This window comes from Haliotis rufescens, unplaced genomic scaffold, assembly GCF_023055435.1.
Source record: "Haliotis rufescens isolate VD_foot unplaced genomic scaffold, xgHalRufe1.0.p SCAF_1, whole genome shotgun sequence".
Classification (NCBI taxonomy): Eukaryota; Metazoa; Mollusca; class Gastropoda; order Lepetellida; family Haliotidae; genus Haliotis; species Haliotis rufescens.
The window spans coordinates 43,145,147-43,163,501 of NW_025963779.1; the positions used below are offsets into that span (position 1 = coordinate 43,145,147).

The window sequence follows — 18,355 nt, forward strand, 5'->3', positions numbered from 1 at the left end:
ACCACTGATTTAAAATGCGATTTTCAGCGTTTTTGCGGAGATTTCACATTGTTAGATCTTATTATTTACGTATTGAACAAATTGACCAGTCACCAAAGGGACTTCCCGCGCTACATGTATTTCGATTGCGAAAGTGTTATGTTGACATTTAATAGTCAAATTGCCTCAAATATGACTTTAAATGAGTCAAGGTATGGCATTTATGATATGTGTATCCATTCTCTTGCAAATAAAGTTCGTTTCAATGCGTCAATAGCGGTAATCTGACCGTGGTTGCTGTAAATAACGGTGAGTTGTGCGATCTACCTATCACTTCGCATACGATTTCTCCAAAATTATTATAATTATTGAATAAATCTTTTAATAAAATCTTTAAGATATATTGCAAACATTTGTCCAGATAAACAATGAACACCTTTTTATAACCAGATATTATAATAATAGGATTAAATTGCGTACTTCAGTTCGGATTTGTTGACTGGTATTTCCGGTGTTACGTGATCGCGGTGATCAGTTGATTATGTTTTTTTTGAGATGGGGGGAAAACATCGTGTCATTGGAAAACTTGAGTTTATTATAAACATAAGTAAATTTTGGGACCATGCTTTACCGCCCGCTATAACCGAGTAAGCGCTATTATTGACGGGCGCAATAGCGAGAGAACACTCACTGTATATGATGCTGAAACTCGGATCGAAAACAGGACAATATGTGTACTGTACATTCTCTCGATTGGCACTAAACTTTATGAGAGCATTTCATCGGGCATTAAAATCGATACCCTGAGTGGAATAATCCCTACTATTTAATCATGAAATTATGACACGTGTGACGGCTTGCTTAGCATTTCTATCGGTCAAAAGTCCAACAACTTAAACAAACCATCGGTCAAATAGAAATTTTATTGGTCTATGACCGGTGACCGACGGCCATCTGAAACCCTGTACAGACTGGCTTGCATGATCGCTTATGCGTAACACTGCAACCACTCAACCAGAAGCCTTTTGCTGTACATCAATGACTCAATCCCGACGAGACAGAGGCCCTGGCTAGGGTGTCAAAGCCAGCCTTTGCTGAGGAGTCTCAGTCTGGCTCATACCAACCGTGACGCAACACCCTCCAGCCCCAGTGGCGCAGCACCACTTCAACCTCTTGGGGCAGAGGCAGAGGAAAAGGCAAGGCATCGGGCGCATACCAGTCCTGCCGCGGCCACTCCAAGTGAGGTAACGCCAACCACAGGGACTTCAAGTGAATAGCCAGACAAGCATGGCAGGGACTTCCAACCTGAGCCGTCCAAGTTGTCGACGCTCCAGTCGTTCCTGGCAAAATTGTGAGATCCTGGGGGACCCATATGTCATCAACATCATCCGACATGGGTACAAGCTGGCGCTTACAGACAACCCGTTGCTCACGTCGTCGCCCATATCCACATACCCCCCTACTCAAGAGCAGCTACCAAGCCAGTACTAAGCCAGTACATCTTGGCGCTGCTGGACAAGATAGCGATAGAGGTTATACATGCCACAGCCATAACACCTGGCTTCTAATCTCCCGTCTTCCTGGTCCCCAAGAAGGACTCGGACAAACACAGGATGATCCACAACCTCACTGCTTTCAACAAACGCTACCTCGCTCCAACTGCGCCCAGTTCAGATGTTCCTGGCTTCATGCTTCAGGCGCCAGGACCCCTCAGTATCCATCGTCCTCCTGGATCATCTCAAGCAGCTTCTCCGGTGATGGGTGGTGGAATTGAATGTCTTAGGCAGTGTCTCCTTGACAGGGCCTACGACCTTTCTGCAATTATTTGTAGATGCGCACCTGCAGTGATGTTGCGCACTCATGGAGGGACAGGTCGCCTCGAGGCTGTGGCATATCCACAAGCTCGAACTGGAGGCGCTTATCTTGGCCGTCGCTCACTGGAATCACGCCCTTGGACACGCCCAGCTCTCCATCTCGACGGACAACATAACCGTCGTATGGTGCCTATGGAACCAAGGAACAACTCATTCGAGCTAGCTCCTTCAACATACATTCCAATTGTTTTCGCTCTTGTTTCCCCAACATGGACCTATTCGCCACCAGCCAGAACTACCAGATCCCGACCTACATTTCTCAGGTCCCGGATCCACTGGCTTGGGCAGTCGACGCTTTTAGCGTCCCTGGGGAGTAGAAGTATAGGTAAAAGGGGTTAAAAGCGAACGCTTTTTCGCCACCTGTACTCCTTCCCAAAGTTGTCCAGAAGAGCAGATGGACACAGAACCCCGATCTGACTTTGGTCTCAAGTGAGGGCTTGGTTCGTCGACCGCAGAGAGCTGTCCGACGCCAACCCATTGCCACTTCCAGGTGGCCAAATCTGCTGAACCACCATCACAGCAGACAGCCACACCCAGGACCAGACAAGCTATGTCTTCACGTCTGATCCATTTACAGAGAGCACTGAACGCCAAAGGCTACTTGGCCAGAGCGGCTTGGGCCATCACAATGGCACATCGCCCAACCACCATGACTAGTGGCAATCCTTCGAGAGCTTTTGCAGGGGCAAGCAACAAGACCCCACATCTGCATCACCTCAATTCCTGGCCGAGTTCATGCTCCATCTGCATCACAAGCGTAAGCTCAAGGGCAGTACCATCACCTACCTTGTGGCACTCAACTCCATCCTGGCAGTTCCAGAAGATAGACGCATGACGTAAATCCTGGATCTACAGGCTCTGCTCCGCTCATTCAGGCTGGAAGACCAAAAGGCGAAATCTCGTACACTAGTTTGGGGCTTGAATGTCATTCACACCTCGCTGAGAGACGCGCCCTTTGAGCCACTCGAAACGTCGTCATTCTACAATCTGACGAAAAAGATGGTCTTACTACTGGCGTTTGCCCTAGACGTCACACGGGTCCGCTTTGAGCAGGGAGCACACGGAGCCGTGCATCTGGGCCTGTGCTGGGACTTCATTGCAAAGAATCAGCTCCAAGGCCAGCCCGTTAGATCGTACCTATCCCCCCACTTTCATCGATTTTGGGCGCGGATGATGAACTAGAGCTCCGTCTATATCCGGTTAGAGTGCTCCATTGCTACATCAGACGATCCAAGGAACGCCACAGACAAAGACGATGCTTCTTCATGCTGGTATAGAGCTACGGCCTCACAAGCGGAAGGTAGCCACAACACGAACGCCCTCTGGCTACGAGCCCCCTCTGGCTACGAGCCTTCATTTTCCAGGCCTACGAGGCTTCATTTTCCAGGCCTACGAGGCTGCGGGATTGGACCCCCAGGCTCCAACAACCCGCATAAGACCTGGGCGATCGCCTCCACCATGGCGCTACACAGCAACTGAGCTCTACTGGCCATCATGGAGATCTGGCGATCGAAACATATTCGTCGCCAGTCACCATATGCGAGATGTCGCATTGGAGGATGTGCTAGGCACGCACAATTTGGTCCGTTAGTAGTGTCCAACTACACGCCACTGACCTCGCCTCCAAGTCTACAACCGGCCTTTCGCCTTCCCTGGCGCAAGCCCTGGAGTTAGAAGGTTCATGCTCCACTTGCATACGGCTTGGTACTCCAGTCTCGACCTAACCGAGCGTTATTGTCAGGCTGCTCAGTACCAGGACACAACGCATACCTGACTCTTCCCTTCCATGTAATGGTCATCCAGCCCGACCATATAGCCGAAGACGGGCTGACGGAAACGGACTTTCCCATACATGGAGTGGTCACCTGACACCGACCACACAGCCAAGGATTGGCTAGGGAACAGAGTCTGGAAATAACAGATGAAAGTCCACATCTGAAGGTATGCCCGCCTCTGGTTCCGTCCGATAAAGATACATTAAGGAGTAATGCAGTATAAGTAAAAAATCAAGTAAAATCCTAGATATTTTTTTTTATATTTGTATACTTATCCTGCATTACTGCGTCTAAAGGGACCCACCCATCACAGATCTACCTCCCCACGATGCCTTCCGATGTCTGGACTCCAGAGTAATGTGAGGATCTGTGACGTCACTTCCTTTGGTCAAGTGGGAGCTGCGTGATAGGATTGGCCTCTCAGCTAGTTGGAAAACAACTTCTTCAAGCAAAGACCTTCACACAGCTCTTTTCTCTGTCAAGAACAAGCAGTAATATGCATTAAGGAGTAATGTAGGATAAGTATACAAATATAAAAAATATTGAGGATTTTACTAGGTTTGTGACGCAACCAAAAAAAAAGTCTCCCGCTTGCCCGATATTTTCAAAAGCCATTGCCTGAGAACCAATTCTTTTACTTTTTTTCAGCCTTAACTTGCAATGTTTAGGTGATGTTTGTGAGAGATAAGTTTTTTGATGAATAGAATTTAAGAGTGACAATGATGAAGAGGCTATCACGCTTGTGATCACTGCTCAGTGCTTTGTCACATGTTTTTCTTGTCACATATTATCACTATAACTAGTATGAGGAATTGTTGGGCTCTGGTAGTTATGTGCTATGACCTGAAGTTTTAATCCTCAACATCATGTGTCGAAAACTGCACAGGTACTTGACCATAAATCATATCCTTGCATGTTATTCAAGGTGTTCCAATTTGCGTGGACGATGCTTGTGATGTCAATCACTATATTGTCTGGTCCAGACTTGATTTTTTACAGATTGCCGTCATATAGCTGGAATATTGCTTAATGTGGTGTTATACAACAGGCAAACAGACTTTGTCAATTGACAAATGTGTTTGTTGCTAGTTCATGTTATGTTCACAATATGTTTGCCTTTGAAACCATTCAGCACATATAGAGAATCTCACCCGAGTGTCTTTTGATATCAAATATATCAACACGAGTTGATAAAAGTTGGAAAACTCCGAGGCTTGCCGAGGATTTTTGCCACTTTTATCAACGAGTGTTGATATATTTGATATCAAAAGACACGAGGGTGAGATTTTATTTATCATCCAACATCATTCTTCCAACTTTGTCAGTTTGTAGACAGTAATAAACAGTGTCTTAAATGTAAAAAGTACTGCTAACAGCTTCAGTAGCAGAGCCATTAGTGATGTCATTTGATTGTGACGTCATGGTAACCAATGACGTCATAATGGTCTGCAAAGCATTGTGATGCAATTTCATTGCAGCGATATCTACAGTGTAGATATCGCATGATCTCACCCAAGCGATATCTCCTGTGGGAGCCAGTTTTGGATGATAAAAGGTTATATCGTTTAGTAAAGTTGTGTATCTGCTTTGCTCAGCAGAAAGTGTGAACCTATGATTCCTCTTCAGTTAGGATCCAAGAGAATTCACACTGTGAGAACCCGAGGAGGCAGCATCAAGTTCCGGGGACTTAGACTAGACCAGGGAAACTTCTCCTGGGGTTCAGAGAGTAAGTCATTCTTTTTTCATTATTCAAGTTCCAAGTGAGCTGATATGTGTTGTCTGTCCATCCATTAGTCTTTTGACTTCTCCCATCTGAATGAAAGCAAAAGTCAGGACATTTGGTAAAATCAACAATGTGGAACAGATTAAAGTTAATAAAAACCTTGAATCTTACACTAGGTCCAGGAAAATAGATATGTGAACACAATAGGTTTTGTTAATGTAGTTAAAATATTGTAAAATACATGACATTTAATACTGAAGTCAATGAGAAACTTTACACATGGAAACATTACTTAGTGGATCCAAACACATAAGTAAATGTTTGAACTCAACCATATGAATGAACAATCGACCAAACACAACCACATGCATAAACGATCGACCAAACAACCACATGCATAATTGACCGAAACTCGTGGCTGTTATGCACATCCCAAACTGGAAAAAATCTTATGTTTTGATAACTACAACTTTGCACATGCACTTTATCTATAAAAATAAACCAAAACTACAGTAGAATTGTACGTAGAGCAATGTGAATGAGCAATTGGAATCATCCACCAGGGTGCACCCATGTTGCAAGCGCCTTTTGGCTGTTGTAGAGGTATAGTTGGTACCTCGAATGGTTCACAGACAAGTCAGACTTCTGAACGACCTCGAACTGGTAGACAACGCATCAGATGTCCATGGGACAACCGTAAATAAGCTCCGCCCACTGTGATTGAGGCAGACGCTCAAACATGACTGATACGATTATTTATGATAAAACTACAGAAAATTTATTGACTTACATCTAGATATGGAGCTATTTCTGGTATCCAAGGTTTGTCATTCAAGTTCATACGACTTTTGACGGTCTTCTTTTCGTACAGTTTTCAAAGAACTGTTTTCGACACTAGGTGCTTACATTGCCAGTCATTGTTCGAAACTGAAACACCGTCACTTAGCAGGCTATTTATAGTCAGGGAGGGGCTTTAAATTAAAGGGATGATGTGCTGAGAACCATTCCTAAAACAGATGATGCCAGATCCCACAGTGCATGTCTGTCAGGACTTTTGCAACCAGAAAAACGTCCTCAACGTCTGGCCATGGCCTGCACACTTTCCAGATATGTCACCTAATGAGCATGTTTGGGGTACACCTTGACGGCCAGATTCAATTGAGACAGCAGCCACCATTCAACAGATAGCAAAAGGCATACGTCTGGACAGGGAAATGGCAATGCATCCCAGATGACTTCATCAGAAGACTTGCTACATTGATACAAAGACATGTTTTACATGTTACTAGAGTGATTTTTTTATGTTGAGATTTGACTTCAGTGCAAGACATTTTGGTATGTAATTTCCATTTTAGGCCCCATGTGTGACCTATCAATCTTGACATCTTGATCACTTACAGTATCCTTGCTACTGGTTTTTAAGAAAAACCCAGTGTTATTGATTTGTCAAACAATTGCAAACAGATTTCTTGTTTCTTTACATTTTGTTACTTTACACAAAGTTTGTTTTGTGTAGTTTTAGATTTATTCATTGAAGTTAAATTTGTAAGAATTTAGGTTTTTATGTTGCACACCTGACTGAAATTGAGTATATGACATGACCTACTTGACTGTCATTGGTGACGACACAATCGTTTGTAAACATCTTCTGAAAAAAAATACTGGATCAATAAAAATCCGGCTTCTGGCTTGTCCAAGACTGCATCGGAACCGGTGAACCCCTTTGTACGCCATTTAACGACAACAGATCAGTTCCGTCAGTGGTGAAGAAGATAATGTTGCTGCTACACCCATCATTCTCTGGCTGGATAATAAGTTTCATCATAGCACCTTAGAGGGATATAGATCAGACTTCAGCATAATGATTTGGCTGTAGGAAATCACCCTGTTACACTGGTATGTTCTGACAGTGATATAATAGAGGAATTATCAAACAATAGTTATCAATAACTGTAAGTGCGTAACCAACTTAATAATTCTAAGAATAGTACCTGTGTTACATGAGTATTATTGTCGCCCACATCTCCAACAACCTAAATCTAATTTGGTGTTTCTTGGCATTGTGTGTGCGCAAGAGCATTGGGCAGCAGGACTCTTTTGTCTGTACAACTCCTAATGGATAGTTGACCGTGGAGAGTACTTCAGTTAAAAAACTGAACATGTTAAATAGTTGTGTGTTGGCAAAACAAAATACAGGATTTACAGCAGTGTTGTAATAGAAATAGTATTCTTAGAATTATTTACACTGATAACTTTTTTATGTCTGTTCAGCAAACTAAGAACTTGTATAAAATAATGTTCTTCCTCAGATGTCAGGCTGGGTTGAGACATTAACTTGTAAGATTGTATCTTGCTCACAGGAATTGCTTTGCCAGGAGTGCTTTTAGAAAAAGATTTACAATCTAAGGTGTAAATAGCATTTTGACATTTTGATCAGAAATTGCCCCCTGTTCAATCTTCAAATATCTGTTCCTGTGTCCACTGATCATGTTAATACACATGGATTCTGATGGTATTGTATACAAGGAAAATTAAGATGGCAGCTGCTTTCAAGGTATGTTTACAGAAGATCAATATTTATTGCAGGTATCACAAGAAAGACCCGTATCATTGATGTGGTGTACAATGCCAGCAACAATGAGCTTGTAAGAACCAAGACGCTTGTAAAGAGCTGTATCTTACAGATTGACTCCACCCCATTCAGGCAGTGGTATGAGGCCCACTATGCCACACCTCTTGGCAGGAAGAAGACAGTAAAACTGGTATGTGACAAACATTTTTGGACCATTTTGACTGAATGTTTGGTTGGCTTATGACATACCTAGCCCTCCTATCCAATGTCCAGCATCGATGTCTTCATATGTAATCATCATCTTCCCTGAAGGGGCTAGAACAAGAAAGCTGAAAGGCATCTTCCAAAGACAGGTGAGTTAACTGACTATACTGGACTTTTTAAGTCAGTTAACTCTCTCTTGCCTTGGGAAGATGGCTTAAAGGAGACATTGCTTGTTTTTTTCAGTGAAGAGATCTGGTTCAAATGGTTCCAGTTGTCAAAATTCCTACATATAAAACAGATATGGAATATTCGCCATATGGGAGAAAATGCACTTTGAGCCAGAATTTATGAGATTTTCAGCCTAATGTGATTTCTAAAAAATATTAAATACAATTTGTTTTATATTTTTATAAGATAACCTAAAGTTATTCTTCTAAAGATATCAACGAGCAATGGTGTCTTTTAGATAAATAAACAACTAACGATGCTTACCCAGAGTTTCCGGTGGCTTTTTGCAAGCCGGTCACAAGACTTGCTGACTAAAAAATACAGTCGTCCTTATTTTTTGGACTGACCCTCATGTTCTTGTGTAAATTATTTAATGATAATAGAAAGATACCTTTTGATCAGTGTTTTTCTCTTATTTCTGGACTGTATATTTGCAACAGGAAGGTGTTTTTTCACCAGAATGCATGTTCAAGATCATAAGAATGTTCAATCCACGCTGCCAACCGATTGTTAGTTCTCGCTACCGCTAAACAAAGATCAGTAGGTCACGTCAGCATGATCTTTCATCCAACCAATCAGAGCGTCGCTTACCAGATCCTGAAAGTGACAGTCGGAATGTGTTTTCTAATCATGCAACCTCGAGATATTTAACACGGGGTATTCCGAATGACAGGTACGGGTTTTATGATTATTTCCATACAATCTAGGCCATCTATAAGCCATTCCAGAATGTTGTTTTGGTCAGTTATAATATTTTGAATCGAGAATACGTCAAAATATGTTTCGAAGCGTAGTCGCCAGTTTGAAACTAGTGCCTTAAAGCTCGAGATAGCTGCCTTCTGATTGGCAAATGTCGATTTCTTGTCAGCCATTTCTTTGGTCGGTCAATGTTCGTGAAAGGTCCTTCTGACGTGACCCGTAATGGGATGTCCTCAGATCTTTGGTTAGCGGTAGCGAAAACTAAAATCTGATTTTAATGAGATTGTGCATTGCACATAAATCATGAAAACGGGGTTTCAGATGGTCATAGACTGAAATTTCAATTTGACCAATGGTTTGTTTAAGTTGTCTGACTTTTTGACCGATAAAATGCTTAGCAAGGCGTCACACGTGTCATAATTTCCTGATTACAAAGTAAATAGCAAGGATTATTCAACTTTGGGTATCGATTTTAATGACCAATGAAATGCTCTCATAAAAGTGAGTGCAAATCGAGAGAATGTTACAGTACACATATTGTCCTGTTTGCGATCAGAGCTTTCAGCATCATATTGCGCCCTTCACTAATAGCGCTAACTTAGTTATAGCGGGTGGTAAAGCATGGCTCCCAAAATTTACTTACATTTTTAAAAAACTTAAGTTTTCCAATGACACAATGGTTCTTCTCTCACTGCGATCATGTAACACCGGAAATACCAGTCAACAAATCCGAACTGAAGTACGCAATTTAATCCTACTATTATAATGCCTGGTTATAACATATTTTTTTTCATTGTTTATCTGGACAAATGTTTACAATATATTTTATTAATTATATTCAAAATTTCATTCAATAATTATAATAATGTTTAGAATAATTTTCGGTGAAATCATATGTGATGTGATCATTCTTGACTTGTCTTAGTAATTTTATCAATTTTATTCAAAATTTCTTTCAATATTGTTTACATTAATTTCGGCAAAATTGTGTGTGAAGCAATCGGTAGATTGCACAACTCACCGTTATTTACAGCAACCAGGGTCAGATTACCGCTATTGACACCTTGAAACAAATGTTAGTTGCAAGAGAATGGATACACATATAAATGCCGTACCATGACTCGCTAAAAGTCATATTTGAGGCAGTTTGACTATTAAATGTCTTAACTTTTTCACAATCAAAATACATGTAGCGCAGGAAGTCCCTACGGTGACTGGTCAAATTGTGCCATACATAAAAACATCTTGCATACTAGAGGTGGGCTGATTCACATACAATGCGATTCAATTTGATTATCGATTTTATATGTCCGATTCAATTCCATTCGATCGATTCATGATTTGAATCACTTGTTTTATAATAAGTTTTTTCAAACTTTTAAGTATTTATTAAATTAAATTAAAAAAATGGTGCATCTTTTGTCTTACAGAATCATGTTGAACGTATATAATATAAAAAAACACTCCCTTTGTTTACTGTTTATTTGGTGTTAAGTTTCAGCATAATACAAGTGAATATTAACAGACAACTAAATGCCTAAAACACTCATTCAAAACTAACAAATTTGTGCGACCAACCAGCAAGCTGAAAGTCCTCTTTTACACCCATAACACTTCAGGTATTGCTAAGGTGGAACGGCACTCATGACATGACTTCAGGTACTACTAACTCTTTCAACACCAGACAACCAGAAGCGTTACTGCTGTAACACGAGATCCCAGAGACTCTTGTGTGACAGATGAAGCCAACATTTATCAAAGAAAATATCTGCTTGTAAAACATCTTTGCTACTATATGTTATACACAATTTGAAAGGTCTGATTCTATTGTTTATAAATATGAGTTATGTTTATCACATTATTTAAATAATGCATTTACAAATGAATTAAGTTGATAAATTAATTAAATAAAAACATGTAAGCTAACACATTCATAACGTTCACATTTAGGGCCAAGGAAGCGAAAATCCACTTACCTATTTCTTTTTTATTATACCCTCGTTTACGAAGTAATTCGGGGGTATATAGCGTTCCGTCCGTCCTTCCGTCCGAGCTTTTGTACGGCCCATAACTTTTTAACCATGCACCCTAGCTTCACACATTTACCACAATGAGTACTTGTGCCTTTTGCTAGTTTGAAGATTCTGAACTTTTTAATTTTTGCCGTTTCCATGGAAACATTAGAAACTTAAACTTTAAGTGTGGGTGTTTTGTACGGCCCATATCTTTTTAACCATGCACCCTAGCTTCACCAAACTTGCTACACACATTTACCACAATGAGTACTTGTGTCTTTTGCTAGTTTGAAGATTCTGAATTTTTTTATTTTGCCGTTTTCATTTCCATGGAATCATGGTGAAACATAAATTTTGGGTAGAGTTTTTGTACGATCCATGTTTACAATATTATATATCCTAGCTTCAGCAAACTTGCTACATTAACCACTATGATTGTTGTTTTTTTCTTTTATAAGATTCTGAAAGTTTTCTCTTTTGCTGTTTTTGCTGAATTTATGAATTCTTTACCATATCTGTAAAGGCTAGATGGAAATTATTAATTTATTGATTTTCTTATATGATATTGTTCAATTTTTTATGTGTTTTTATATCAACAATTTTTGGTCCTTTTGATAATTCACCTATTCAAAGTTGTTCATGATGATCTACTTCCTCGTAGTGAACACTGGTAACATGGGAGATTTGGGGGGGGGTCAACTGTCACTGGAACTCAATCTTAGTTTTTAAAACGTTGAAGTTAAAATCAGTTAGAAATATGTAATATTTCATAAATTAACAAAATATTTACTATTTGGTGTTGACCAGCGGGGATAACGGGGGTATGTGAGCTTTGCTCACTTCTTTCTTGTTTTCAATGTTTACGTAATTGGAAAAGCATTTTAAAAAGAATTATGAATAGTATCTGTCATCACCCATTTCCCGACAACAGCGGCTGTCCGCTCAGTAACATGAAGAAATAACCCCGTTTTCGAGGCTTCGTATGAATAACACGTTCGTTGAAGACTGGCATATGACACTTCGCTAGAAAGCTTATTCTTTCTTCTACACACTCACAACATCGTCTGGAGTCTTTTCGTAGTAATAAATAAAAATATATCATTGGATAAAAATTGGTTTCTAATGATGCTTTCTTGACGAAATCTGCAACAAGGTTTGTGATTGTTCAAATTTGAGCACGTAACCTAAGGTAGCCAATCAAATTACATCTATTCAGCTTATTTCAGACTTTGACGAAAGATTTTTGTTAAATTGTGCTATTCTGAACATTAAGCAGGAAATCACGATCGAACTGTGACAAAGATTGTTCATGCATATTGAGGACCGCCTCCGTGGTCTAATGGTAGAGCGTCCGCCTGGAGAGTGGAAGGTCCGGGGTTCGATCCCCAGCTGCGTCATACCAAAAGACGTTAAAAGATGGTACTTGTTGTTACCCTGTCTGGCGCTCGGCATTAACTCTTTCAACACCGTAGGCCGGTTATCAGGCCAAGAAGCATCGAGTCCCCAGACACCGTTGGCCGGTTAACCGGCCAAGTCGTCACATAAAAATAATATATATTTTTATGGACCTACCTGTGATATCATTCATTTATTAAATCTATCACATTTCACAATGTCTGAAATGCGTATTCCATTTCAATTAATCATTTTTTATCAGTAAATTAAAAAATTATTCACTATTTCCCGCGATGTTATTGAAAATAAAATTCTCGGACACAAATTTCGACAAAGGGTCCACATCGAACATGTCAAAGAGCAAAATAAAGACGTTCTAATTAAAGATTTGTATATTATACAAAGTAATAAATAAAATCAACAAAAATGTATCTAAAAGTAATCAAACTTACATCTAAGTTATTATTTCCATTTTTTCGTGCGATCGCGTGTAATGTAAGTCAAATGACATCTCGGCTTTCGTCGCCTTGAATTCTCGCCTCGGACACGATGTTTAATGCAAAAATATATGCATGAAAAATCTTTGTCACAGCTCGTAACCTAGCACGATACATTCACAAAGTTTTATATTTTTAATATATATTGTGATTTCCTGCTTAAAACGTTCAGAATAACATGATTTAACAAAAATCTTTCGCCAACTTCTGAAATTTATCACACACGAGCTTGGTATCACAGCTGTAATTTGATTGGCTGCATTAGGCCATGTGCCTAAAATCGCTTGTTATAATTACGAAAAAAAAACAGGCGATGTTACAAGCGTGTAGATGAAGGAATAAGCTTTCTAGCGATGTGTCATATGCCATTCTTAGACTAACGTGTTATTCATACGAAGCCTCGAAAACGGCGGTATTTCTTCATGTTACTGAGCGGTCAGCCGCTGTTATCGGGAAATGGGTGATGACAGAAACTATTTATAATTCTTTTTAAAATGATTTTCCAATTACGTAAACAATGAAAATAAAACAGAAATAGGTAAGTGGATTTTATGAAATCTTATATTTGCCGAAAATCGTCAAGTTTTCGCTTCCTTGGTCCTTAAAGTGGCACTGATCTAACGCAATTCCCCGGTTGTTGCCTTTGTTATTGTTTTTTCCCCCCGTGAGTACCCGGATGATACGCAACGCAACTGAACGTGACCAGAGACTGGGCTACCGTCTGCAAGGACAGCTAAATAAACTTGGAGGCTGGAGGCAATATTTGTTTTACGCATTTTTGCATAAACACTGATTGGTTAACTGTGATCTATAAAGATTTCGACAAAGGGCGCATGTTAATTAATTTCTTCAGCCTAAACAAACAGACAAAAAGAACAGCGGAGCTCATCGGATGTCGTCATTTGGAAATACCCCAGATGGTTATAGTTTAATACTAAAAAAAGTATCCATGCAAGGAAAGCATTTTCGGATTTCGGCTTGCGTCGATAATACGATTACTACTCCCTTGTTGTCATCCACGTTTTCTCGTATAACCCCTACACTTGTGTATTTGTCGTCATTCACTTGGTGCTCAGTTAATGAATTTATTACAGGTACAATTAGTGGTAGCACCACTTAGATTACCTGACAAAAGTTCCCATTTGGCATTTATTGTGTCTGGGGTAATTATTCAATCTAAATCCAGGTTTGAAGTGAGTTGAAATGTGTGTTATGTAATATGCACGTGGTAGGCCAGCAAGAGATGAATGATCAGTTGATTTACTTTTTTTTGTAAATCAACGGATCGTTCCTAGTCATCAAAGGATTAAGAGAAAATACGTTGATTGATTAATCACTGTTATCTTGCACAGTGAATATGTCTAGAGTGAGTGTTTACATGTCTAGGTTTACTAAAACAAAGGAAATACACTCATTTCATGGCGTGAAGTGCTGATGTAAAAACAACATACTTTGTTCAAAGGGTTAACTGATAATACGTTGATTGATTGATCATTGTTATCTATCACTCAATGGATTTTTTAGGAACCGTGGACGTTAGTTGTCACGTGCGCTTTCTCAGCCGTCCATTGAGACTTGACACCTATGTAAAACACCTGAAACAATCCAAGTGATCAGTTGAGAAACGAACACGGGTTATAATATCCCGAAACGATATATATCTTTTAAAATATCATTTTTGATTGTTACTGAGACACGTGACATCGAATAAGTTTCTTTGTACAGCTACAGACAAGTGGGATATTGTTGCTTTGTGTGGATATTCACGGATACATTCCTCGAACAAGGAAGCTGCCTAAATTTTATACACATAAATTTGGTAGGTTGTAATTATGAAATTTGCATTTTGTTTTCCTTCATTTGAACGGATTCGTTCTTGTTTCTCTACGTCTTGGTTGGGACATTCTTCAATGCGCGATAGACGTTATTTTCACAGGTCTTTTCCTTTGTAAGCGTGTATATATTACCGTCAATTTGTAAAATGTGATTCTCTCATTTTGACTAAAAAATCTGCCCAGGTTGATTAAGACGATCAAAAGGGCCCACAAACATCACAACAGATTATTATGTAGGATTAGAAGCCAAACAACATAGAAATGTACTTTTCAACGTAACATTTTCAGTCTCTTGGTGATGACATTACACATCAAAATGTTTGGAATTCGTTGTCATAATAATACAGATGGAAATGTTTTTCAGTCACTTTGTAAAATAACTGAATATTTAGACGTTTAATAAATTTGTTACACATTTGACAGTAAAAAAATATATACACTATAAAAACAGCAATGCTCAGGTGAAATATTTACTTTGTGTTGCAAGTCAAAATAGTGTAAACGAAAATCGCAAAATTACCAAGCAAATGACTTATCAAAACTTTGTCACCATTACCGATGCTACCCACAAAGATACCTACATTTCCTTATTATCTCGAAAACTGTTTTTCAATTTGTTGATCAATGTGACCATACGCCCTTATTACTACCGATAAAAGTGACTAATGCGCTTACGAATGGCGCAGCAGAGGTCGCGAACTAGTCTAGATTTCTGCTATACATCCGGGTACTCACTGGGAAAAAACAATAACAAAGGCAACAACCAGTCCCGGGGAAATGCGTTAGATCAGTGCCCCTTTAATCTGGATGTTAACAAAGTGTTAGCTTACATTTTTTATTTACAACAAGTTGTAAATGCATTATTTTAAATAATGTGAAAAACATAACTTTCATATTTATAAACCATAGGATCAGACCTTTCAAATGGTGTATAACATGTAGTAGCAAATATATTTTACAAGCAGATATTTTCTTTGATAAATGTTGGCTTCATCTATCACACAAGAGTCTCTGGGAACTCGGTGTCCCAGCAGTAAACACTTCTGGTTGACTGGTGTTGAAAGAGTTAAGGGGTTAAAGCAAGGGCTGGTCGGCTCGGAGTCAAAATACTGTGTCTAGCTGGGGTGTTCATGTTAAACTGTGGCATGGTATCTCAGTGGGCTAGCACTATAAATCGGCATCAGTCTGGTCTAGTACAAGCAGCCACACACAAACACACGTGCATGCACGTCGCTATATAAGTGCAATAATCTTGCATATTGAACAGAAGGAAACAATTGTTCTTGGTTGGGTTTGGTATAGCTCGTCCAAATACACTCAATTAATATGGAAGTGATCGCCCAAACACACCCGTCGCGCATGTTCATTTTTTGGTAAATCTTGTGCATGCCTAGCTGATGTGACAGACCACTACGTTGAACGGAGTAACATTTTTTAGTTGACATTTATTCATTGTGGGACGAAGACGTCCTAAGAGCTCCAGTCAGGAGATTGCTTTTGCTAATATTAGAATAAACTTTTATTATCCACTTTATAACAGAAAGTGGTCAATTATTCACTTTCGTTTAATATATAGAAGCAGTGTTTGCGTTTACGGCGTCCCATATACAAAAATATGCACTGAAAAAAAATAGGGCGCAAAAAAAACAACCTTCAAAAGACCCCTTACGCGTTTTTTATTTTGAAAAAAGTTCACTTCACGCATAACTTATTGTTGTTTTGTTTCGTGTTTCTCTCACTCCCAAAACCCATGTGATAATGTGTATTCAATATTCGCTGGGTTCCGGTGCAAGTCAGATTTCGGCGGGAATGCGGGAAACTAAGAGGTATCCGATGACGTTTCTCTTCCATGTCGTGTCCGTAATGGCATCGCTGATTGGTTTACAAAACGGAAATAGAAACGTAAGCCAATCGCAGACCTTGTTAACAGTATTTTGTCAATGTCAAGGACTAAAGTCCAAATGGCATCCCCGAAACTTTGTCAAAAGAAAAATAGGTTTCAAGAAAGTTTGCTTGAAGAGCCAATATACTCTTTCAACACCATATGCCGGTAGACCAGCCATGTCGTAGTCACGTCAAAATAAAGGGTAGATCTATATAATTTTATGAACCTACCTGTCATATCATTCATTTATTAAATCAATCACATTTCACAATGTCTGAAATACGTATTCCATTTCAATTTATCATATTTTTTCAAAAGATTAAATGATTCACTATTTCCCGCGATGTTATTGAAAATAAAATTCTCGGACACACACTTCGACAACGGTCCACATCAAACATGTCAAAGAGCAAAACAAAGACGTTTCAAGCAAATCTTTAAATCTAGTATACAAAGTAATAAATAACATCAACCAAAATATATCTATAAGTTGTCGAAATTACAGCTAAGTTATTATTTCAATCTTTTCGTGCGATCACGTATAATGTAAATCAAATGACATCTCGGCTTTCGTCGCCTTGATTTCTAGGCTCGGATACGATGTTTCCAATATGCCTGAAAAACCTTTGTCACAGCTCCTATCCTAGAACGATACATCCACGAAGTTCCATGTTTTTAATATAGATTGCGAGTTTCCTGCAAGGTTTGTGTTTGTCTTTAGTCTAATTAAAATGTCCGACACGATATTTTTGACTTGTTGTTTACTTAATGGGGAATGAAAACTGCGACGAAACCAGAGATGTCATTTGATTGACATTACACGCGATCGCACGAAAAGATGGAAATAATAACTTAGCTGTAAGTTTGACAAGTTTTAGATATATATTTGTTGATTTGATTTATTACTTTGTATACTATATTGGAAGTTGAAACGTCTTAATTTTGCTCTGACATGTTCTATGTTGACCTGTAGTTGAAGTGTGTCCGAGATATAGATATATATATGCGGGAAATAGTGAATAATCTTTTAATCTACCAATCAAAAATGTAATGGAACACGTAAATGGTAAAATACTAACATCGTTAACATAGAAATATTGTAAGCATGTTAAACTTGATAAGCATGAATCGTTTTACTGAATCGCTATGTAAGGATTATGAATTGACTCAAGAATCGGAAATTGAAAAAGATTGATGTATTCGGGGATCGATTAATCATACCACCTCTATTGCATACCACCTGTACCAAAGTGCAATGCTTATGGTTCTTATAATTTCAAGTATATATAGTGGAAGCTGCATCTAAAATAACATGATATTGGAATTTATTATTCCTGATAATATCATAATTTCAGATACAATTTCTTCCGACCATTGCAATCAAAATTCTTATCATTGGGTACTTTTCAACTGAATCACCGGTAGATTGGGAGGAAACATGTGCACAGCTGATTGCTATTTCTGGCTAAGTTTACGAAAAAAATACACACCTTTATCTCTGCATATAAAAAAAAAATGCCTTGGAGAGCAGGAAATACATTTTAAATAGTTAATCATCATGTCTAGTGGTGTTTAATATCAAATTTCATAGTTTTATTGACCTGAATACCTGGTTATAAAAAGGTGTTCATTGTTTATCTGGACTTAAGTTTGCAATATATTTTAATTTTATTA

The 18,355-nt window shown here is 39.0% G+C and overlaps 1 protein-coding gene across 1 annotated transcript in view; it reads left to right on the forward strand.

Annotated features, from left to right (window-relative positions):
* The window catches only part of LOC124115354 (40S ribosomal protein S8-like), a 57,693-nt gene that overhangs the window by 13,680 nt on the left and 25,658 nt on the right, over positions 1-18,355 (forward strand). The window contains exons 3-4 of the mRNA XM_046476302.2: positions 5,255-5,354; positions 7,938-8,113. Of these exons, the coding sequence (XP_046332258.1) occupies positions 5,255-5,354; positions 7,938-8,113 (276 nt within the window). The remainder of the gene's footprint in view (positions 1-5,254; positions 5,355-7,937; positions 8,114-18,355) is intronic.